Genomic DNA, 23,175 nt, shown 5'->3' on the forward strand with positions numbered 1-23,175 from the left:
AGGCAAAAGCTGTTGGAGTTAAGCAGATGTACAACTTTTTGTCTGAGGCAGAGAGTGTAAAGTGCTATGCCATGTCTGCTTGTGGGAGAGGAGCAGCACTGGCTTTAGTATCTCAAACCTGTGCTGTGTCCAGCAAATAATGCCCTGCTTTCCCTCATAACCTTATCTCTAATACTACACTGGTACTTTCTATGGCTGCTTGGTCTGTGGAGAGCCACCAGTGGTGGTAGCTTTTGTGATGTGGAATATCTGACTTGGAGAACAGGACAGACGCTGCTACGTGATTTCATGGATGCCACTGAACCTTCATCAACTAGTAAAAGCTCTTACTGCTGACCAGGACTGGGTTTAAGTCATTGTGGGAGACATAAAGGGTCTATAGCTTCTTGCCAGAATCCTGAAATGTTCCAGTCTCATAAGGTTTGGTAAGTTCACTTTGTTCCCTGTCTAAATAGTGATTTCTTCTCTAGGGGAAAGGTTTTTTCGCCCCCAAAAGAAAGCAAACAGCTGCATTGTTTGCAGAAAGCTGCTTTTGAAGGCTGTTTTATGTTTACTTAGTACAGACACCAGGCATGGGGGTTGGGAATTGATTCTCTGCCACTTGAGCTTTTTTCATCTTTAAATCTACAGCTGGTAAAATGCATTGCTTTATATTTAAGATGGATTGGGTCTGGAAACTCTTGGCATGCCAGCTAATGGAGTTTTCAACAGCCATTCTACTTCCTAAGTAGTGGGTAGCACTGATCCAGAAAGAAAGGGCTGGTCAAAGTATGTGTTTCACTGTCACCATTTTCAGAGGTTGCCCTGTAGCCTAACTTTCTCTTAAGAGTAATTTTCTGAATTGCGCACTGAGATGGAATTGCAGCCCTGTAGGTCTGGAGGCCATGTGGGGTTTCTGCAGCAGAGGGAAATGTCACATGCAGGGAGTCTTCTGCAAAGGCAGACTATGGGGCACACATGTGGACCCTGGGCTTTAGTTGTGCTGATGGGTGTTGTGACTGCTGATCTGGGCAAGTAGAGGAGGTCCTAACCTGGTGTTAGAACTCTGGGAAGAGCAAAGTAGGAACCACAGGCCAGATCAGAAGGTACGTGCAGCTTGCTCTGCACCTCCTGCCCATCCTCTGGTGTCCACCGATTATGCAGGCTAAACAAGCCCTTTTGTAATTGTAAGGGTAAGCTTTTCCCTAGAAAGAGATTAGGGGGAAATCTGTCAGAAGATCTAGGGAATTATTTGGATGTCCTGTACTTGATCCCATATGTGTGTTTTTTGTCAGGAATCGGGGAGGGGGGGGGGGACTTAAGACACCTGACAGCTTATTAAGTGTGCACAAGTCTGACTGGCATGTTGGTAGAGCATGCAGGGACCTCTTGATACTGGATCTCCACCATTTATTTGCTGGCTAAATACAAAATGGCTTCTTAATCCTTACTTTCTTTTTGGCTGGCTGGTTAACTGCATGGTCATTGCTGTATCTGTGTGTTGCATAGGGCGTATGCCTGGACTCAGGATGTTATTCCAAATGTGCATTACTTGTTTCAATTATCAGACAGCCCCTTCTAATGATAGCTATTTATTTGCGGTGAGGCAGCAGTCTGAGTTTGCACCTGAGTTACTAGACAGCTGTTAGGTGTACCCTGAAGTTGTAGGCAGTATGTGTCTCCCCTGATATGCTCCATGTAGTCTAAATTTTGTGCTTGTTTTGTGTATGTTGGTGAAGAGGTGTAGAAATGCTGAATGCTAGACAAAAATAGATTTCTGGGTGACGAAGAGAAGTAAGCCTGATGCCTCTAGGCTTAAAATTGCTGCATATTGGTATATACCTCTACTGGAAAACTTGCAGTGTACACAATGAAAAGATTGGATGTCTTACACAATAATCTCTCCGTGACTTTGTTGAACTATTTGTTGCAGTTGAGGGAATTCTTTCTACTTTCATGGAGTAAGTGCTTTATTAAAAGCAAGAGATTGTGCTTTAAAGAGGATGGATCCAGTACTGTAAGCTATAAATCCCCATTCTAATCAGCATAGCTGTGATACTTTACATCACAGAAAACTTACGCTATGGTGATGAATTTTTGCAGCTTTTCTTAATCTAGACAGAAACGGCATGGCTGCTTTAGACAGTTCCAGGTAGGTGCCAGGAGTGATCACTGATACCTCCTCTTGGCTCACTGTTTTACCTAGGTGAGGCACAAAAGCCTGCATTGGAAACTAGGTGGTATTTGTGTGTTTTGGCACTGCAGTGCTAAATGGCAAGTTGGATTTCCCAGCTATGTTGAACTTAGCAGACTAGTCTGAAGTGGAGATACAGATGGACTTCAGCTCCTAAAGAGCTGGGAGTGTTTGGTCTATCAGTTTTCTGCATCTCTGGCTGACAGTTCTTGCCTATTGTCAGCTGGAAGAAGATCTGAAAGGGTGCTAACCCATTTTCCTCCGAGATTCTTAGTTTGCAGAGCTTTTTCTGATGCATTAGTAATTCAAGTGGACCTAGTTAACTTGTATCAGCAGTGAACCAAATATGTCAGCCTCTGCGGATCAAAATCAGAGACAGCTGTAGGCATCAACAGACCTGTTACAGATGCTGTGGCAGAGTATGTCTTTGAAGCTGTTACCCAGCGTGGCTGGAAGAACCGGGCATGGTTCAGGTTTTGTGCTCTTGGGTGATCAGCCTAGTGTTAGACCCTGTCCCCTACTTTAATGTTGGGCCTTAGCTGATAGTGCTTGCATCTGGGTCAGGTTTCCCAGTCTTCAGTCTTTACAAATTGGTATTTTTTGCTTCATTTGAAACTTGTATGCAGGCAAACTGACCTTATTTGAAGGCCAGAGCATTTGCTTTGTTCCCAATAAAGTTTAGCTGGAGTTCAAGCCGACAGCCACAGCTGAGTCTTCCTAGCTGCACAGGCTTCTGATGATCAGCTGAGATGTGTTAAATGATCAAATATGTGCCCTTATCTCACTACAGTTTGCTAGTGCAATGTGAACCCTACAAACTTCATAATGCAGTATTTCTGTGTTCTGGATCCTGCGGACAGGCTGCAATTGGGAGGGACCAATGTCTGGATTTTGGCTGACATGGATTAAACTAGCTACCCTGTGATTAGCTCAGGCATCCCACAGACTGCTTCAGATTTTACCCTGAGCAGAGGCAGAATGTTAAGGCATAGGAGTTGGGTGTATTTCCATTGACGAGAACGCCAAATGTCTCTGGCTGTCCCTGGGATCCTTTGTGCACAATTCCTGTGGCACTTTATACTGTGGATTTTGGTATGAGGCTGTAATTGCTGGAAGGCATTGAAAAGTAGTTTGTTGCCAAGAGTTGACAGTATTGTAGATGGGGGAATATAGTGGGTACTCTGAACACCCTTCTGAAGATAAAATCTGTTGTGATTGTAGAAGGCTGTGCCGTCTCTTCCTGTCCTCTACTTCCATATGCTGAACTTGTCCAGTGGCTGCAGGATTGGACTTGGACAGAAAGGCTTACTATGTTTTGTGGCATGATGGAGAACACAGCAAAGCAAATGGTGGTCTGTCCATAGACTAGTATTCTTGCGGAAAAATGCTTGAAAAGAGCAATTTTCCTAGTGTTCTGTGAAAGATTTTTGCACCAAGTTAGTGGTCACAGAGTGTCTGTGCACTACGTGAGTAGCAATCCAGGTTGCTTAGTAGGGCGAGTAAAAGCATTGTTGCCGAATCCACTGAATCCTGGGCAGAAACAGGTCAATGGAGAAAGTAGAAGACAAGGGTGATCATATTCCCTACTTAGTTTTGTCTCTGGGTTACATGTTAGTTGTAGCTTTAAATGTGTAATACTGACAGGCAGAGGAGGTGCTGCCCCTGTATCCAAGCCTGTAAGCAAAGGTGTGCTTTGGGTCCATGAGCATGCCTGCACAGTCCTCAGCAGCCAGGTCCTCTGAGGTTGTCCACAAAGGGCAGTTTTTTTCCCTGCTGTGCTTGTGTTATTAGCCTGTCAAGTCCCTCACTCTGAATGTGTCTGGGAATTCACTACCTACCAGCCAGATGTGCATGTGTTAGTGTCAGGGCGCTCCAACCAGCAGGAAGCACTGGGCAAAGGTGTCCTGTCAGATCAGTTGGGCATCCCTTTGTGAAGGAGCATCTGTAGAGGTCATGCCAGTGAATTACAGCAGTACCTAGCAGAAGTTAATGAGCCCGCGGTGACTGTACACTCAGCTGCCTGCATGCTGACATGAGGTGCAATTTGTAGGGTTTTGTAGGCGTCTGTTATTGTTCTTTGCTGTACTGGCACTAAGCAGCACTGTTGTCCTGTTGTGATACTACAGTGTAATTATCTGTAGAACTCAGCATAATGGGTTTAATTGTTTTTGTTAGTCATGTTAGGGAAATTTTTTTGTAGCACAGACCTATATTATTAGAGACAAGTTTTTAATCTGCAAGTCATTGTAATAATGGAATTTACTTTTGGATGAGATTTAAAGGCCACAAATGTTCATTAACCGAAAGCTCATATCCAGAATTGCCATTTATCATCTAGTCCTATTCCATTGTAGGGGTGGTCAGAGCATTTCCTGAGGAAGTCCTGTGTTTCTAGCACGTTTATGGATTCTTGGGAACGTTTTTGATGCAGTTTGCAATCAGGCATGCGACTCAGAATCATAGGACTAGGGTACTGGTATGTGGGACACTAGAATCAAAAGCATGTGTGTTCCCAGTTTCACAGATGTTGGAGGGAATGGTTCTCTCACTGTGTGTTTGGATTGGCTGCTAGCTGTCCTGTTAAAACTGGGCCTGTCAACAGAGTGCATTCATGTACATAAATCAGAATTAATTTGATGTGGATTAAACTAAATTCCTGTGTGGACACTTACTCAGAATGAAACAATCTAAAGTGGCCTTAAACTCAAAAGTAAATTAAGCTATGCCAAATTAATTCTGGAAAAAAAGCTTTAATGAAGTCTATGTGCTATAAGCTCACCTTTCCATTTGATTGAGTCTTCCTGGGAGTCTCTTTGTACCAAGCCCATACCATGCTATTATTATTAATAACCACCAAAGAGATGAATATGTTTTTAACCCTTTATACTTTCTCATACTCTCACAAGGTGCATACTGAATGAACCCAATTCACAACAGTGTTGGAGGCCAAGTGCTTACAGGACCTGAACACTGATTCAATGGCAATTTTCCATTCACTTTATCCAAATATGAATGGCTTCAGGGTCATTCTTAGTCACTTACCTTCAAGGAAATGGACATTTCTCCCTTGCCTCTTAAGTGCATAACATTTTCTCCTACAAGTGGTGATGTTGACTGGACTTCAAAATGAAGGCTTTCCTAATTTGGCAGAAGGCTTTTCGCCATTATAAAAGTAAATATGGAAAGAATATTTTTTTTTTAAAAAAGGTTGAATTTTATGGTTCAGTCTCATTCAGAGGGGTGTCTAATTCAGCTTTCAAACCTATATTTTTTTTTTTTCTTGTTCTGAGCTTTCTTGCTCTCGGAATTTTGGGCAGGAAGGAAGAAAATTGTTGTCCTGAGGGTATTACATTCTTTTGTGCCTTGGAGCTCTGAGGTAAGCGACAGTGAGTCTGAATTTGAGCTTACTGAGACCCATGAGTCTTGGCTGGAGTACGTGGTGTAAGAAGGCAGTGGTGGGGAGTGCCATGGGGTGCTGTAGGGTTACATGGGGTCACAGAGTGCAGCCTCTGCCTTTCCCTGTCTTGTTGCCTTTTCTGTTCTGACTGACACAGCTTTTCCCTTTCAACTCTTCCCCCTGCCAGTTAATGCCCAGCCACGACATCTCTGCTGTATACTGCCACTGCTGCTGCACAAAGGGAGCTCCTGGGCTTTGCTGAAGGAAGATGGCTTTCTGGACGCAGCTGGGATTGCTGCTGTGGAAGAACTTCACCTACAGAAGAAGACAGACTGTAAGTATTAGCCAAAGGGGTTTTTTGAGGTCTACATTGTAGCCTTGTAGCTTACTTTTCAAGGAAAACAGGGAGACATCCTGTATCTTAATGTTTTGCCTCTAATGGCCTCTGGTAGAGCAACTGGTATGCCTTTGGAAAGAGCTGATTCAAACTGGAGAGTTATAGGTGAACAGAAACTAGAAGGCTTGAAAGTGCTCAAGACTTCTGTCCTGAATCCCAGTGTGAGAGTGTTGGAGTACTGAAACACTCATGTCAGACCAGGCAGAGAGAGCACATGACTGCTGCGTGCAGCAAGGAAGATGTAAAATGAAAATCTGTGCTATGACCTGCTCTGCAGGTGGAGCATTGCCAGGCTGCAGGGATGTGTGCTTGAGTCTAAAACTTTTGAATACTGCAAGCTGCAACAACAGCAACAAAATTCTGCCATTTCCTAATGGCAGAAGTGGTGGAGGCAGTAGCAGCCATTTTCAGTCTCTTTAATCAGGGAGAGAAAACTATACCTCCTGTTTTGAAGTTACACAACAGACTTAAGTTAAGTGACTGGTGTGAGACATGTTCTTACATTGGCATGGAGACAAATCCAGACAACTGATATTTTTCTACCAAGGTGTGTTTTGATAAATTTAAGGACTGACCTCACCATCTGTTAGTAGTATGGGAACCTACCCATTCAGACAAAAACACAGGAGCATGAATCCAGTATAATGGTGTTAAAATTCTTTTGTATTTGCATTAATGAGACCTCACAGGATGCTCTAACTCCTGCAGACAGCTAAAAGCCAGAGAAAACTCGCTATTTCCCCTCCAGGGATTTAAGGGATAATGGTGTTGGACAACGGCATGTCCTGTACAACAGGCTTGTGCAGAGGATCTGTCCTGTTACATCTGACCTTGAGGAGGTATGAGTAGGGAATGTGAAGGGAACATGAGTTACTGAGGTGGTGAGTGGAAAGTGGTCTCTCTGATAAGCTTTTTCTGCACCCTGCAAATGTCAGGGTTCCTGCCAGCTGATCGGGGCTGGGTTGTTTTAGAAACTCCGAGTCACAAGGGGAGTGAAGGCTATCATATTCATCACTGGAGATGGAGACAGTTTCTGAAGTCTTTGCTCAGGTGTCTGAGGCTTGTTTTCATAGGAGTCGTGTCCAGTGAATTCAGAGCTGGAATCAGTCCATTCTCAAATAAAACCGGACAAAGGGGACTTGTGGCATCGTTGACTTTTCCTGTATACCTCTGTGGTTACAGAGCTGCTGGTGATGGCAGGAATTTCTGTGATTTGCATGATTTTGTCCTTAACACGGGTGCCTTGATCTCCCAGGAGAGGACTGCCCAGCTGAGAGGCTGTGGGCTGTGTCAGCTGCAAGGAGTGAGGCTGTCTGCTCTCTGGACATATGGGGCAGCGTCCTGACCGTGTAAATAGCCTCATAATTTAGAAGAATGTTGCAATGGAGCAGGGGAAGGTAGTCTCAAAACTGGCTACAGCTCCTAAAAAGATAGGCTGTTCTCAGAGATTGCCCATGTAACCTAGGCTCTTAGGGGAATTCTGGGACATTAATGGATCCTCTGGAGCCATGCTTAAACTGGTTAAACCAGGAGCAGATTTCAGAGGAGTTAAGTTTTACACTGAGGCTGATGGCTTTCTTTTCTCAGGGTCTTCTGGAAATAATGCATCAGGTTTGAAGGCTACTTAAAGATGTCTGAGTCTAGCATGCATGTCCTGTCAAGGAAGCTGTATGCTAGCCTGCTGGGCAGCAGATATGCATTTGTATCCTTTGGCAATGCCACAAAAACATGGTAGGCTAAGTGTGTGTCAGTGAAAAAGACCTTCCTGCTTGTAGTTTTGTAATGCTCTTGGATCTGCTCAGCTGTTTCTCGGTACCTTCTGGCAGCTTCTGTATTGTTTCCCATCAAGCAGCCCATAGAGTATGAAACTACTCATAGTCACTGTTCAACACTGATAATAGTCAATTCACAATGAAGGCCTGAGACTGCTTGTTTTTGTGGGGTTCCTGTATCTGTGGGGTTTTTCCTCTTTAATGGTTCCCGTTTGGGCTTTACCTGAAGATGTCAGGGAGGGAAGGCCACTTAACAGAAAATGGCAGAAAAGTAGCAGAATATCTGTTCTCACCATGCTGTTATCATGGCTGCGCAGTCATTTGTCTATTTGCTTTGCTCTTAAGAGACCAGTGTCCTTGAGCTGGGTGTGCTGGTGATGGCACTCTCCCATTTGTACTTACTGAAGATGTAGCCCAGAAACAGTTTGATCCTTACCCTTCTTCCCACTAGAAGTGTAGGCTAGCCTTTGCTTCCCACTGAACCCTCTCCTTGGCTGCTGTGAGTTTGGGCTGCGTTGCGAAAGCTGGGTTCAAAGCTCAGCCTGACGTGTGCAATTTAAGCATTACTTTGTACTGGATAACTTCCAACAGCACCAACAGAGTGTGGGGGGAAGGAGTTTACAGGGGGAGAGGAGGAAAGAAAAAGCACGTTCAGGGGTCACTGCGTAAAACCACTGCTTTCTCTCTGCTCTCTTACATATGAGACACCTCAAATTTGCGTGGAGAGACTGGTCAGCTGCTGGTAGCTCCCTGCATTGAACCTGGACTATAACGGTTGGGGAGGGTGGTTGACAGCGATATGATCGTTTAGTTAGTTCTTGCACAACAGATTTCCTGTTGACACAGTGTAGACTTCAATATTTAATGGTATCCTGCATCATCAGCCAACTGGTATAAATTGGGCACGCTTCAGGGACCAGCCTCAGTAAAATTAGGAGCAGTTTTTTTCTTGGCCAGGTGCTGCCTCTGAAGTTCAACTACTGTGTGCAAATGGGATGTTTATCCTTCAACTCCAGATGGAGCAGTGGTGGCAGAGTGGCTGGAGGTTTGAAGATTCATTTCACTATTTACCAGGCTGGTCTAGTAGTTGCAGCACAAAAGTGGGTGAGGAGACTTGATCTTTCAGTATCTACTTATTATGAACCTGAGTGAGACATGTCCCCTTTAGTGTCTCTGTGTCCTCCTCTGCAAACGCCGCAGTGGATGAAAAGTGCTGTCACGGGAAGGTCAGGAAGCAGTAGGGGAAGGAACCTACTGACCTTCAGGAGCAAAAGGAAGAGAATTTGTTTTTTGTTGAACAGCACAAGAGGCTGGCCAGGGGGTCCAAACTCTATTGAAATGCTACTGACACATGGAGCCTGACCCCGTGCGAGCCTCTGGTGCAGCAGTTGCCAGCTGCCTCTAAGTAGCATTTCGCTGGCTGCTGTGATGCAGCAGTCTTCAGCTGTGAAGGTGCAACTTGGTCAGCCCAAGTTCTACCCCTCCTTTCTCTGTCCTCCCCGAGCCTGTGAATCTGCAAAGTTAGACATGTTGTGTGTGCAGAAGCATACAGTGCTGTGCACGCAGCCCACGTTTGGTTACCTTCATGATTGTGTAATTAACCATAATCAGGCATGTGGAAGAGGAGCTATGTGTGCAGGTGGCCAGGCTCCCCCTTCAACAACAGGGCCACTTGGGCACTACTGTCCACCCCAGCATGATGTGGCTGGGGCTGATATGTCTCTGAGCAAGCTAGGGCTTGATCTCAAGGGCAGCATTTTCTTGCTGGTTTTGTAGCCATTTTAGGGCTGCTAGAGGCTATCGGGCCACATTGGTCACCCTGAGAAGCCTCCACAAGCCCAGCTGACGCTGCTTTTCCCTAGTGGCAGTCATTTGAGGTGCATGCTCCTTGCCTACTGGCAGGGTGCCAGAGGGCTGTGATGTGTGCCAGAGGGCTGTGATGTGTGCCAGAGGGCTGTGATGTGTGCCAGAGGATGGCCATCGATGCTGGCGGAAGGAATGGTTTGTCCTGGTTTAATAGCCACCTTTCTGTCCAGAGGAAGAAAAGTCCTGCTATGCCATGCTGGCACCAGCTGGCAGGGAATCCTGAAAAGGGAAGGAGTAGACGATTTGTTGGTGTCCTGGCTCTAAGCATCTCTGACCTCTGGGAGCCAGACCACTGTTTAATGCAGAAGGAAGAAGGCTGTCACTGTTAATAGCTGTGTGTGTGCTTCCACTGCATTGTTTATTGTAAAAACAGAGACCAAAGATACTGAGGCATCTTCCTGGCGTCTTTGTTAGCATTGTCTCAGTGGTGTTTCTTACCTAGTAGTCATACAGTATACAAACTATATCCCAAACTCATCATGCAGAGCCTGGCACTGTTACCAGGAGTGCCTGGGAGACTCTAATGCTCAATTTTTGTCTTTTGGTTAGGGTTGCCATTTGGTTGGGTGTCAGCCATTAAGAGTATCTGTGAAGAGCCATCCTAGATGGTTTCCGCTGCTGGATCAAGTGGCATTTGTTTTACTGCATGTTTTAATGCATTGTTTTTACAGTATGAGGTTATTTTGAGGTACAGTAGTCGCCTAGAAGTCTCACCTAAAAGTTTGCATGGAGTGCCTTGTGCTGAGTGTCAAGAGCCTAATTTTAGGTGTTAATGGTGTAACACAGGAAAACACATTTGCATGTGGGGATTTTCTCTCCCACTGGGGTGCAGGTCTTATCCTATCTGGCTTGTAATAAGAATGGTGCAGATATCTTATTAGAAAAGGCAGGGTTTTCCAGGAAAGAAGGGGAAAAGATTTCTCTTTATTTGACTGAGAAATCACTCTGGTTTCCCTCTCGCAATGGAGGAAGAATGTAAGAATAGCAGTATAAAAAGCTTCCCGTTTTTCCTTGTTTCATGGCTTACCTGAAATGCATGTTCAGGCAGCCTTTCTGGAGTGGGAAAGGAGGGGTGTGGCTGGTGAAGCTCAAGCCTGGGAAACCTCAGCTTGTGTCTCAAGGTCTAGGCTGAAGTGTTGCTTTGCCCACATGTTTCTGTGGGACATCTCAGTGAATTTTTTCTGTGCTTCAATTTCCTGCCTAAAAAATGCTCCGCATTTAATAGCGGGCCTTCCTTATGTTCTTTTCTAGTCCCTCTAAATTCTTTATATCTTTACCTGACGCTCACTGTCTATCTGTAGGTACCCTGAGCCAACGGGTGCCTACCTTTGGGAACAAACATGAATTAAAACAAACAATAACTAGGTATGAGCTTAATCTTAGTAGCTCTGCTTTCCTGATACCATCTTCTGCAGCACTGAAATGTAAAGGTTTGGCATAGCTGTGCTCAGGCACAATGTGTTAGGGTAGAAGCTCAATGGTGTACTGTGAGAATGGGATGCAAGTACTTCCCACTACCTCTAAAACACGAGGCAAAAAATTCAGCTCATTGCTGGGAAGATTCATTGGGAGGTTTCTTTCAGTCAGGGGACAAAAAGAACTATAAAAAGAAGCCAAAAATAGCCCTTAAGCGCATCCAGTTTAGTCCCATAACTGGCACATATCAATGAGAAAAGCCTGTAATTATTTGCAGATTATCCTCTGAAGCTGGAAGAACAAACTTCTTGGTCCTGGAATGCATAGACAAAGCCAAGTGAGGCATAGCTTGCAAAACTGTCCTGTCTTGCAAGTGGATTGTCCTGGAACCTCTGTTCTGTCCTATATTTTGAATATGACGTCTTAATTTAATACTTTGTCTTTATTGTTTCCAGTTCCAGTTGCTGATCGAAGTTGCCTGGCCTCTGTTTATCTTCTTCATCTTGATCTCTGTAAGGCTTTCATATCCGCCCTACGAGCAGCATGAATGTAAGTACCAAACACAGCAGCTGCACCCAGAATGGTTGGTTGTTGTTTCGTGGTTAGAAGGTAATAATGCAGCTGGCAAGATACAGGAGCAGTGGTTGCATACTTCAGTCAGAAATCTTCAGAGAAGTTTTTATGGCTCCTTTCCTTCCACCTTGGGAACTGCAGCGTGTTCTGGCATGTTAATGTCGCTCCAGGACTGTACGCTGCTGCTGTTTTTCTTGCTGTTTCTATTTTTTTTTTGCATTTATAATGTATTAACTGAGAATTTGCTGTAGAACTGTGACAAGTCTGCAAAACCCACACAGAACCCAAGTCTCATTTCTCATTGTTGATCTATATGTGACATAGCATAAAAAGAAAGCAGTGTTCAGTTCTGTAAGAAAGCAATCTCATTTGCAGGCAGTAATGTGGGTTAATGCATCACGTTAAAGAGCACAAGACCAATTCCATTCTTTCTAACCATTAGACTGTCAACTCTGTATTCAGTAGGTTCAGCAGCCACACATTTGTGGGGAAAAACTGTTCTACTTTTCTCTTTACATCCTTAATGGGCACATTTGTGCTTTTCTTTCAAAGAAAGCTTATTCTCGGTCTGCAAATGACAATCTTTAGGTCTCTGGTTGCCATTTGATTTAGGAAGCATGACTTGTTTATTAGCAACATGCTTTGTCTTACTGATTGGTGACAGCCTTTACTGCAATTAGCTGACTGTGGAAGAGCTCTTTGTTTATCTTTCCTTTGCCTGATTACTGCAAGGTAAGGTTTAAGGGTCAGCACAACATGATTCTGGAGGTCACTCTGAAGTGTTTCATTCTTAAAATGGGTAAAGAACTACCTCTCACAGCGCTTACCCTGTGGTTCTTTGCAGTGGCTGGGCCATTTTATGCTGCTTGCTAGGCTTTCAAGCTAGCAAGGATCCTTTCAAAGCTGAACTGTTAATGTTTGCAGTTTCCCATTACACTTTGGACACTGCTGGTCCCATGCAGTGCCTAACAGGGTAATTGAAGCTTCCCTAAATTAAATCTCATACTTTGCTGCATGACATTTGAATTGCCTTTTCTGACTGAATGTCCCAGTGGCATTAGGAGAGATACCTGTAATGTGAACATGAAGCTAAAGAGAAGCAATAAGCAGTCTGCTCAGCTGGTGTAAATAACTAGCAGCCTCAATGGTAATTTGTCTCAGCTGTGGAAGTGCTGTGTATAAACTTAAACCTAGCAAGAGCTGCCTTTTCATAGAGCTGTTTAGATTGGGCTTGTTAGTCATTAGCCTCCTTGTAAATCCTTTGCTCTGGCACCCTGGTGTCACAAGAAGAGTTTTGAGTCTTTCCCCTGCAGCCCTTTTTCCTTCCCACTTATGTTGACTGATGTTGTTTTGTCTGCCTTATCCCTATGTTGTCATCAGCAATTGTAAAGTGTTGGGCATAAGGTAACTTTTTAATTCACTTTTTATGGTTAACTCCTCTCCATTTTTTCTAAAAGCTGCTGAGAACAAGTAACTATACTTCACTTAAGTCTGGATTGGTTTCATTGAACATTCACTCGTATGCGGACAGATATGGATGTGTTGTATAGTGGAACAATTTTTTGCTGAACTGTAAGCAGAGATAGAAAGAAAGAAACCTTGAGTTCATGGTGAACTCTGTGGCAGCCCTGTGGATGCCTTAAGGGAAACAGGATTGTTATCTGTAGTGGCAGTACTGTATGCTGTTATGAAATCACTTGCAGGTAATGCTTGATGATAGCAGTAACAGAGCTGCATGCAAGTGCTTTGTAGACTCCAGATAGCCTTAGTATTTTAATAATATAGTCTTTTTCAACAAACATATAAGACTTTCAGTTCTCTTTTTTCCTGTTTGAGGAGAAGAACAACCAAGGATTGGGCTGTTTCTGTGGTCATACTTTCCAATCAGGATTTCTTTTTCTAGCAGCTTGGCTTAGTGTGAGGAACCTTTTTGTGAAAACACAGGGGAAAATTGTGCTAGCTTTTAAGTGATAGTTACATGGCTTTCACCAGACCAGCCAGAGAAGACATCTTAGATGCTACTGAGCAAGATTGCTGACTTTTGTCTTGTAGAGCTTGACTTTTTTGTTTCTGTGACCCTTTAAGGTATTCAAAATGAACTTCATTTGGGGGAAAAAATATCAGGCAAAAAGTGACTTTAATCTTTACTGAAAAACTAGATGTTTGCAGCAATGTCATTGAAAACGGTCTGCTGTTACGCTGTCTTCTGTGCAACTTAGCTGACTTAAAACTGGCAGATTTCTGCTTTACTCTCTGAGAAATAGCTGTTACGTTCATCACTGTATGTAAAAAAAATCACCATGAATTCCTGTGAGTCCTTCCACTTTTCATATTGCTTTCAATAGTTTTTTTTTGAGTTCTTAGCCATGAAAATTAAAAGGCCTGGAGAGAGAGAGGGTGATTCTCCGGGAAATTTTACAAAACGAATCTGAAAATCTTAGCATTTTTCCTCTCCCCTTCCAAGCCCCTCCCTCAGCCAATAAGAACAAAAATGCAAAATGAAAAAAAAAAAAAAAAGGCAGAGAGCTCAGGTGAATAGCTTTTCTATTTTAAACAGAACTGGGAACAAACAGTCCCCTGGGTACTGGAAACAATGAACCTTCGGTTCCTTCACCTTTCTCCTGGACAGAGTCCTTGGCTTTCTCCAGGGAGGACTGATAAGCTCTCGGTCTTCTTTCAGCCACTTACATTAACCAACCTTGCTGTAATTCAGGAGCTTTAACCTTTCTTCCTTCTGGGGCTTTGATACCTCCATTATGGCTGTGGAGGTAGGGAGCCAACCCCCTGTGTGATTGCAGGCACACTGTGAAGATGAGGTGGGCACCAGAGGGGAGAATGTGCATCATGTCAAAGCCTTGAATAGCTGTAAGAGATACTGTGGAAGAGGCATAACCTTCCTCTGCACTCCCTTCCCTAGCGTGGGGGTGGGAAAGTGAGTTGGTTTGCACAAAGCAGCCTGACAGCTCATCTAAGGTGCAGGATTATAACAAAGGAAGCCTATCTTCCTGTCCTTGGAGGGTAAGGAATTCACAAGTGCCTGAATGGCATACTGGTGGAGATCTGCTACAAGTATTTTTTTACTACTTTAACTCTTGACCAGAATGCAGAACATAAACAGGACATAAACTCCGGGCTATACCTGAAGTAGGTCTTCAGTAGCAAGAAGAGTTAAACTTCAGCAAAAAGATTTGAAATATGGCAGGCAGGTGCCTAAATGTTACAGGAGCTCTGAAGGGAGCCAATGTAGGCACCCACCCCACAATTGCTGACCCTTTGCTTGGTGTTTACAGTGTGTGTAATTAGGTGAGTGGATTTTGAAAAGTAAAAGGACTGAATGGAGACATTATGGGTCTTCAGAACCAAGACCCTGACTGGGGCTGTCTGTGTGGCCTCAAGTCAAATCCTTGTGTTAGTTAAGCATGCAAATCCAGAGAAGCACAGCTGGTTAGGAAGCATGTGTGTGCATGTGCTCATCGTTGCCAGGCTTTGGAGTTGCCTGCTGTTGGGCATTCCTCAGCAAGAAGTACTATATCCCTGTCAGCATGGCCAAAAACAATGAGGCAATGATGAGAGTAGCAGAGAGCTTCTACAGGCTTAACAAGGTGTAGTTTTTCAGTGGAGGAGGCCAGAGCTGTTTGGGGAACCTAACATTAGCTCAGCCCTTCTTAGTGTTGGCCGTTCTTCTCTCTCATAAGCAATTCGGGGCAGTAACCAGTGCAGGATTAGCATTACGTTTCAAATGCAGTGCTGGGTAGTTGTGACTTCTGTCCTGTGTTTCTATCTCCTAACTCTTGTGTTTTCTGTTCTAGGTCACTTCCCAAACAAAGCTATGCCTTCAGCAGGAACATTGCCATGGATACAGGGGATCATCTGCAATGCCAATAACCCTTGTTTCCGCTACCCAACTCCTGGGGAATCCCCTGGTATTGTTGGAAACTTCAATGCTTCCATGTGAGTCTGCCTGCTTTTTCCTTATCTCTGTTCTTGGGGGAACATGTGGGAAAGGGATATTTGGAAGTTGCCAGCTAGCTGTGTAACTCTACACTATCGAGGGTTTTGCTACTTCTGCTGCCACTGAAGTACCAAGCTTGCTACCTACCAAGGTCAGAGGGGCTAGCAGAGAGCTGGTAGATGTGTGGTATCTCTGAGTCCAAGCAGCTGAAGCTCTTGGTGAATGAAGAGCTCTGCCTGGGTGAGGACTGAGTCAGTTCTCTTTTTGGTTGCTCAGTATTTGGCCCATAAAAAGGCAAGGCATAAGCTCTTTTTTCAGAGCACCTCTTTCCCTGGTTAATGAACCTCTGAGTAGGGTGTAGAGGAGGGGCAGTTGAAGACCAGGTTTGGGGGATACTCCTGACATTTGTCATTTATTATTGGCTAATGTGTTGCAGAAAGCTCAGTTTATGGCCAGCTTCCTTATACCCTGCCGTGCTTGCTGCATTCATACTGTTTGGCCAGTTAGGCTTCATGCAGAGTAAAATGCATCTGCAACCTGGAAAAGCATTTGAAAAGGAGCAAGGACATACTTAAATTATTGTGCTTCTATGAGGAAGTAGCTTACAGGCAGCAGGAGGCCCTCTCCATCCCAGTCCTAAATAAATGCTTTCAAATGCCTGGAGGTTCTCAATGTAACTTTGTTTGACTTTGCATTAGCAGTCATCTTTTATTAGGCTCCTTGGATTGTCCCAGGGTGGTCACTGAAGAAAGGGCTTATTGTACTGGAGAGGGCAGTGGCATAACTGAAAGGGACTGAAGCTTGGAATTGGGATGTAAAACTCTATCTGTGGATGCTGTCTCACAGAGCTGATGACTGCTGGTTGTTCTTGTGTTTTCCGGTCACCAGTGTTTCACGCCTGTTCTCAGATGCCAAGAGGTTACTCTTGTACAGCCAAAAGGACACAAGCATAAAGGATGTCCAGAAGGTCCTGGGAAAACTGCACAAGTTGGGGAACTCCTCTGGCTCAGGTAACAGCATGGTAGAAGGAGCCATCTATATCTGGTACTTCTGATCTGGTTAATTCTGCATGGGTGTAACTTTTTGAAATGTACCATAATGGGAATGTGCATGGTTATCATATACAGCTCATCAAACCCTTTCCAGTCCTGCAGAAGTACCTTAAGCCTCCCCTATGTCAGAGCTTTGTGTGCTCTTTAGCTTCTTTGGTGGAAAAGGGATGGTCTGTAATGCCAAGAATAGCAGCTGTTTTGGATGTGAAATTACAATCCTCAGCCCACTGAAGTCAGTTGAAATGCTGACTTTCTCCAAGGAGTCCAAGTAGTGTGTCTTTTTGGAAAACACTAGTTATTTTGCTGTGTTGTCAGTGAAGCAGTGAATGCATTATAGCTACAACTACCCAAGCTCCAGAGGGAAGTGTGCTGGAAGAACGCAGATGAGGAAAAGCTGATGTTGGCCTCCAGTTTAATCAGCTTTGAGTTTGTATTATCTGACAATGAATTCTCTATTTCCCTTCTTGTTTTCTTTTTTTTTTTTGTTCCTGTATGACTGTTTGGTGTAGGATACTTCATTCTTTGCTATTGTTTGGCAGGATTTTGAATGCCAGGGTCCAAAAGAAAATTCTTTGTTTTAGGGGCTCACACAGCCCCATTTGCCATGAAAAATGAGAATCCTTCCATTTTTAGTTTGCATGAGAAGGTCTGGTGTGCCTTCCTGTCCTGTGCAGATGAATAAGTGATTAGTGTGAGATCACACAGGAAGCTTGCAGCAGAGCTGGGACACGGAACAGCTCTGCCCAGTCCCGGGAAGCATGGCACGTCTTTTGTTATTGCCAGGTCTCTCTGACATGGCAAATTGTTAGAGTTTTTCTGGGTTCTCTTCTGTGAAAGAGTGTTTCTCTTGGCTGCTGTGTTAGTGCTGCATGTGTCTATTGGAAGTGATGGAAAGTAGTGGCTTAGAAAGAAATACAGTAGGGAAATAGAGTAGGGAATAGAGCCATCAACTGTCTTCACCTACAGCCTCCATCCAGGTGGTATTTTAGTGTTTTGTGAAAGTTGTCCCTGGTTTTACAAGCTGTGGTTCTTCCTAGCTCTCTTCATTTGAATGCGACTTAGGCAGGCTCCAGGAAGAAAAATATCTGACCTGGTGTGGTGTGAATACTTTCATGTCTGATGTGTTGTGAGCACACTTTTAAAGCAGATATGGGTGTTTTTACATCCTTTCCTGTGTTGCTCAGTACATTGCAGGTCACTTTGAAATAATCTATATTGTTAGTGACAGGTTGGCAGATGTGTGCTGACTGTATGTACAGGCACAAACTGTGCAAGGGATTTGTCTTGGATAGATAAGTCTCCTCTCGCCCCTTCAGGAGTGTGCAGAATTCTGATGTGATCAGATCTGCAGGTGATACTGCAGACATGACTACGTGGTCTACTGAGTCTTTGAGCATCAGTTGATACTTTTACTTATACATGAGGGACACCCTTCCTTGCTGGTCTCAATATCTGTACCGCCAGGCTCCCCTCTTCTTGTTCTGAGAACTGGTAAGTGGCATCATCATGCTTTTACCTAAATCTGCAGCAATTTTAATGAGGAGAGGATGTGGAGTGAACCCTTTACGCAGAGATGGACACATAATGAACACAGTCAAAATGAGCTAAGATGACTATTTCCCAAGGAGAGGTTTAATACTCTTTTTCATGGACCCTTGGTTTGACTTGGTGGTCTTGTGGGGACAAGCTCTCTCTGTGAAGACAACAGATGTTGTTGTTACTGGGTTTTACACTTTGTGCCCATGGTAGTATCTGCAAGTTAACTCTTCCAAAGAGAGTAGATACTGGTGTTTTGTATTGAAACATGCAGTGAACGTCAGACGTGGACATTTACAAGAAAACTATCAAAACCGTAAGCTGAAACTCTTACTGCTGGGAAGGTTTGAGAGGGAGGAGTGATTCCAAGAAGAAGCATTTTGCCTGGGGAGTATTGTACAAGTTGAAAGTCAGAAGGCTCATGTTCTCTATACTATAAAGACTAGTGGGCTGACTGCAAAAATAGCCTCAGACTAGTCATCAAAGATCATATTTCTATAATAAAATATTTCAAATGTGTAATAAAAAATATCAAGCCTCTGTGTCATTAGAATGACAGACTGCCCATTGTTGGTAAGGCTTACAGGGAACAAAGCCTGTTTGTCCTTCTCATGATATGCTCATTTACAAAGCCTCCAACCTGGGGGTCCCTGCTGCCCACTCCTTGGCTGCCTGATTCATTCTCTGTCAGCATGTGTAAAACAGCATCCTCCGGTCTTACAAGTATTTGTGTATTACGCTTAGCAGTGCTTAGATTGCTGTGCAAAGAAGGGAACTACAGGTCAACCCTTCAGCTGCTGTTGACAGTGAGGTGTGAGAGATGCTTAAATCCTTTCCTCTCTGGGGCATTTCCTCCTGTGACCCTGGGGACTTAAGAAGACAGTAGGAATGGATGTCAGATGTAAGCATGCCTCCAAACCTGAAAGCACTGCCTTTATAAGTCTATTTCCCCAATTAGCAGGAGGGCTAATTACCTGATGAGCTAATAATTGAAAACATTTGTAATGCCTCCTCTGTTCCAGCTGTGGCCTGGACCTGAGGCTGTGTGAATCAGTGATGTGGACAGGTGCAGCTTTGCAGCTTATGTTTCCCCAGTGGGAGGGACTGTATGCTCCCTACTGTGGGATGTGGGCCCTGCTGGAGTCCCTGCAGCTCCCTCATCCCCTTTCACGCTGGTGTGATGTCCTGCTTCCACACATACTTCCCACTGATGGCTTTGAAACAGGCTTGAGGAGGTGATCTTCCATTACTAGCACACAAATTGAAGCTGTGGTGTAGATTTTGTTCTAACGCTAGTCACGCAGAGCACACATGACTGTATTTGGCTTCAGATGTTTGAATCTGTTTAGAGAGCATTTGCCAAAGTCCTTTCACTTCAAGCTGCTTTGAAACAACACTGATGTTCAAGGTGTGACTGTTAGTGTTGTCCAATCTCAAATTAGGCATGTGCTGAACCCCGAGGAAGACAGACTTGCTTAAGATGGCAGGGTGCTTACATAGGTGCCTTCAAGTCAGTGTCTTGGTTAAAGACAAGGCAGGACACTTATGATTTTGTTCAGGCTGTGCTGTGCCCTTGTGCCAACAGGCTTTGTATCTTGGTCACTTCTTATGAGATGGGAGATAATCCCTTGTAACAGGGCTGTTTGTACAGGAGTTTGAGTAGTCCCTGTTCTCTGCTGCTCTGAGCTCCAGAAGAGCTCTCTGGTAGAGAGAGGGAAAGGTGTTATCAGTACAGAACAGCCCACCTTTGCTTCATGTAGCACCTTTTCTGTCCAAGATGAAGTACTAACTGGTGGTGTGAGGGAGTTCAGCACAGGCAGCTGCCACTCTGTATGGGCGCTGCTGTTCTATGGCCACTGTCAGCAAGGTCTGAGCAGTGAAATCTACGTGCAGGCATCCACATACCTTAATATAATCAATTTTACAGGCAGGCGCCAGGTGCCCTCTCCTTCCCAGGGCTTGTTACATCTCTGTCCAGCAATGTCAGCAAGGTCTTCAACACTCATGATAAGGCAGAGTGCAACTAAGAACAGAGAGTCAAAGACCTTGGTGACAGCACTTCCAAGAGAAGTGCATGGGTGCTGGGATTGCCACCTGCAGTAGGTTTGGCTCACTGCTTGCAGGCACTGGATTTGCAGCTGGCCTCAATGCCATTTTAGCAGAGGATAAAGTGTTTGCAAGAAATAAGCTGTTCTTCTGTTTTGAAAGGTGGAGATACAGCTTGCTGTTGGCTCAGAGGCACTCCCAAATGCTTTGTTTTGCAGTGCCATGGGGCAACAAATCAACAGGTAAAATTAAAGCCACCTTCTTTGGTTGTTGCCAACAGCTGCACATATAAGTTGGTCTAGTTGGTATTTACTTCATTGCTCTTAGTTTTCAGTGATCCCAAAGGGCATGTTTCTATTTTTCTTGAAACCATCCCAACTAAACAAAAATGGAGCAATGAAACAGGCTGAGGAAAACAAACCGCCTAAGAAATTGCATCACATCTCAGACTATTATTCCGCACGTGCCCTGCCGTTCCCAGTTGTTTGCTGGATTAGTATCGCTTAAGGTGTAGGAGAAACATCAGCTGGGTGGTATCCTCTGCACAGGCAGATGTTGGGACTGAAGGAGTTTGCAGCCTGTCTGGTCAGTGCTAGTAGCGTTACTTTTATTTAACAGGTAAAGGATGATGGAGGGCTTGGGCTGAAGAGCAGCCTTGGGAGAGGCTTTCTGGTGTCATGTGTCCTGCTGTATGATTATCAGGGAGCTTGGGAAAACAGGATGTTGTACATTATCTGCTAGATGACGTTTAAGGTGATAGCTAACTCCCCCCTTGGTGTCTTCTCCCTAACAAAAATGACCCACGCCCTCAAGCTAAACATTCAAATTGATTCTTGTACCTGCCTACCTCTCCCTAATTAAGCTGGTTTCCTCCCTGACTTCCCTTGGGAAGGATCCTAGCAAAAACCAGCCAGGCTAGAATGAGGACTAACAAACCATATGTCTAGGTGGCCTTCACCTCCGGAAACACCTGCAGACACCAACTGCAGCAGGGTGGCATTCCTGCCATTGCACAGTTCCACATAAATATACAACTGGGTTCTCTAATACTGTGCTCCATAGTAAAGTGCAGGTCCTTGCCCTTCATTTAGGCTGGGGAAGATGTTGCCAAAAACACTGCCCTGTGGTATCGGTAGAGAGATCTTGACTTGTGGGGGTGGGTAGGAAGGCTGCTTTACCTTGGTGGTTTTCAGTACGAGTTACTTTGTGTTAGCCCTCAGGAGAACTTTCCAGAGGGTTCCTGGCTGCTGCTGCCTCTGAGCCCAAAGCATCCAGTCAGGAAGGGGAGCCCAAGACTGTCTGGGAACCAGTGTGATTTCTGCTTTGGTCAGATGCAGTCTGTTGGGATGGAGCAAGTGGAGCAAGCTGCCAATACTGGGTACTTGGATTGCACAAAGAGTTTTGTAGTATGCCATGTTGGTAGGGCAGTTTGGAGATTCAGGTACATGTGGCACTTTTCCCACATTTGCCCAATTATTTTTTCTTCAAGTCACTGGGTTGCTGAGCAGGCATGGCCTTGAGTGTTCTTAGACTTTTTTGTAAGTTCTGCAGGCAACTGCAGATCTTATGGAAAAACCTTTCCAAAACGTTCTTGGGAGTGCACTTTAAGTCTCTTACTACAGGTAGTGGACAAAGTCTCTGTTATTTTTTTCTGTCCTAAACTGAAACTGGGAGGCTGACATTCAAGAGATATGCAAAGGTAGAGAAGATTTCTTACAGCAGTGTGGGTCCCAAGTTGTGTGTTGGGCAGTTAGCTGTAGCTTTTATTAGTGAGGTAGCATGATATTTGCTGAATAACACATTTGCACAGTTACCACTTTCAATAGAGTCTACTCCTGCTTTCCTTAATATTTTGAAGCCAAAGATGAGATTAAAGTAATAAAATCATGTTGATAGAGATTTAGGCACAAAGGTCTGCTGCAGCATTAAATCTGGTACTAGGAGAATCATAGTTGTTTCCCATTGGGCTGTCAATGAACTTTCAGAGGTTTCTTTGTCTGTAACAGCATTGTTATTACATGACTTTGCATAGAGGTTGAGATGGGTAAACAGATACAGCATAACGTGCATCACTGTCCTCTGATTCTGCAGAACTGGGCTTTGGTGCCTGGTTTTGGTCTGAACTTCTCTTCTGCTGAGATGCTTTTGAAGTGAGAGGTTTAGAATTATGCCAGCTTGGATTCTAGGTGGATGCGTATGGATGTGGGAGGGAAAGACTGACATATCTTTCAAAGTGGAATTGAAAAAACCCATGCAGAGTTACATTAAATCTGGCCTTGCTGTAGTGTGTGCACTATACTAGGTGACACGAGCTTGAGAAAAACATTTCTGAGAATTCTATCACAGAAGACTGCATCAACCCTGTTAAAAACACCTGAGGAGAATCACAAGCGTGTCAGCATTGGTCACCTGCACTGGTGAAGGGCTGAACTGGCAATGTGGTTACTTCAAGACCAGCTAACCTGATGGTGCCAGCTAATGGTTTGACTACAGACAGGAAAGCCAGCAGTGCCCATATCTACAATTAGCAACACAGCTATTCCAACAGATACCAAATCACTGTACCTTAAAGGCAGTGTCTTTATCTTGCTGTTAACTTGTCTAGATAAAGCCACAATGATAAAGAAAACAAGAATTGCTTATGGTGCTTGTCACAGTATAAGTAATGTTGACGTGTGCTGCAGAAGCAGGACAGTATTAACAAGTTCTAGGTGCTTTCTTTAGGCTCCTAAAACTCTTCAACCTGGTCTGTCAACACTGACTTTTATTTTGAACCGGTGAATAAAATGGAGGGTTAAGTAAACAATTGCACCTTTCACACTCTTCTATTATCTCCATCTTTTTGTAGGCAAACTTATCAGTACAGCTTGCTAACACCAGCAGTATGTTGCTGAAAACTTACGGTCTGTGTTAACTTCAGTTTGCATTTTTTTTTTTCTGTGTTTTCCACTCTGAAACAATTTCTGGATTTGTTCTCAGTGACTTCTAATCTCAG

At 44.2% G+C, this 23,175-nt stretch overlaps 1 protein-coding gene across 1 annotated transcript in view; it reads left to right on the forward strand.

Annotated features, from left to right (window-relative positions):
* Positions 1-23,175, forward strand: part of ABCA1 (ATP binding cassette subfamily A member 1) — a 99,223-nt gene that overhangs the window by 11,153 nt on the left and 64,895 nt on the right. The window contains exons 2-5 of the mRNA XM_082497233.1: positions 5,758-5,904; positions 11,477-11,570; positions 15,404-15,545; positions 16,435-16,556. Of these exons, the coding sequence (XP_082353359.1) occupies positions 5,839-5,904; positions 11,477-11,570; positions 15,404-15,545; positions 16,435-16,556 (424 nt within the window). The 5' untranslated portion in view covers positions 5,758-5,838. The remainder of the gene's footprint in view (positions 1-5,757; positions 5,905-11,476; positions 11,571-15,403; positions 15,546-16,434; positions 16,557-23,175) is intronic.

Source organism: Vanellus vanellus (genome assembly GCF_965231255.1).
Source record: "Vanellus vanellus genome assembly, chromosome: Z".
Taxonomy (NCBI): domain Eukaryota; kingdom Metazoa; phylum Chordata; class Aves; order Charadriiformes; family Charadriidae; genus Vanellus; species Vanellus vanellus.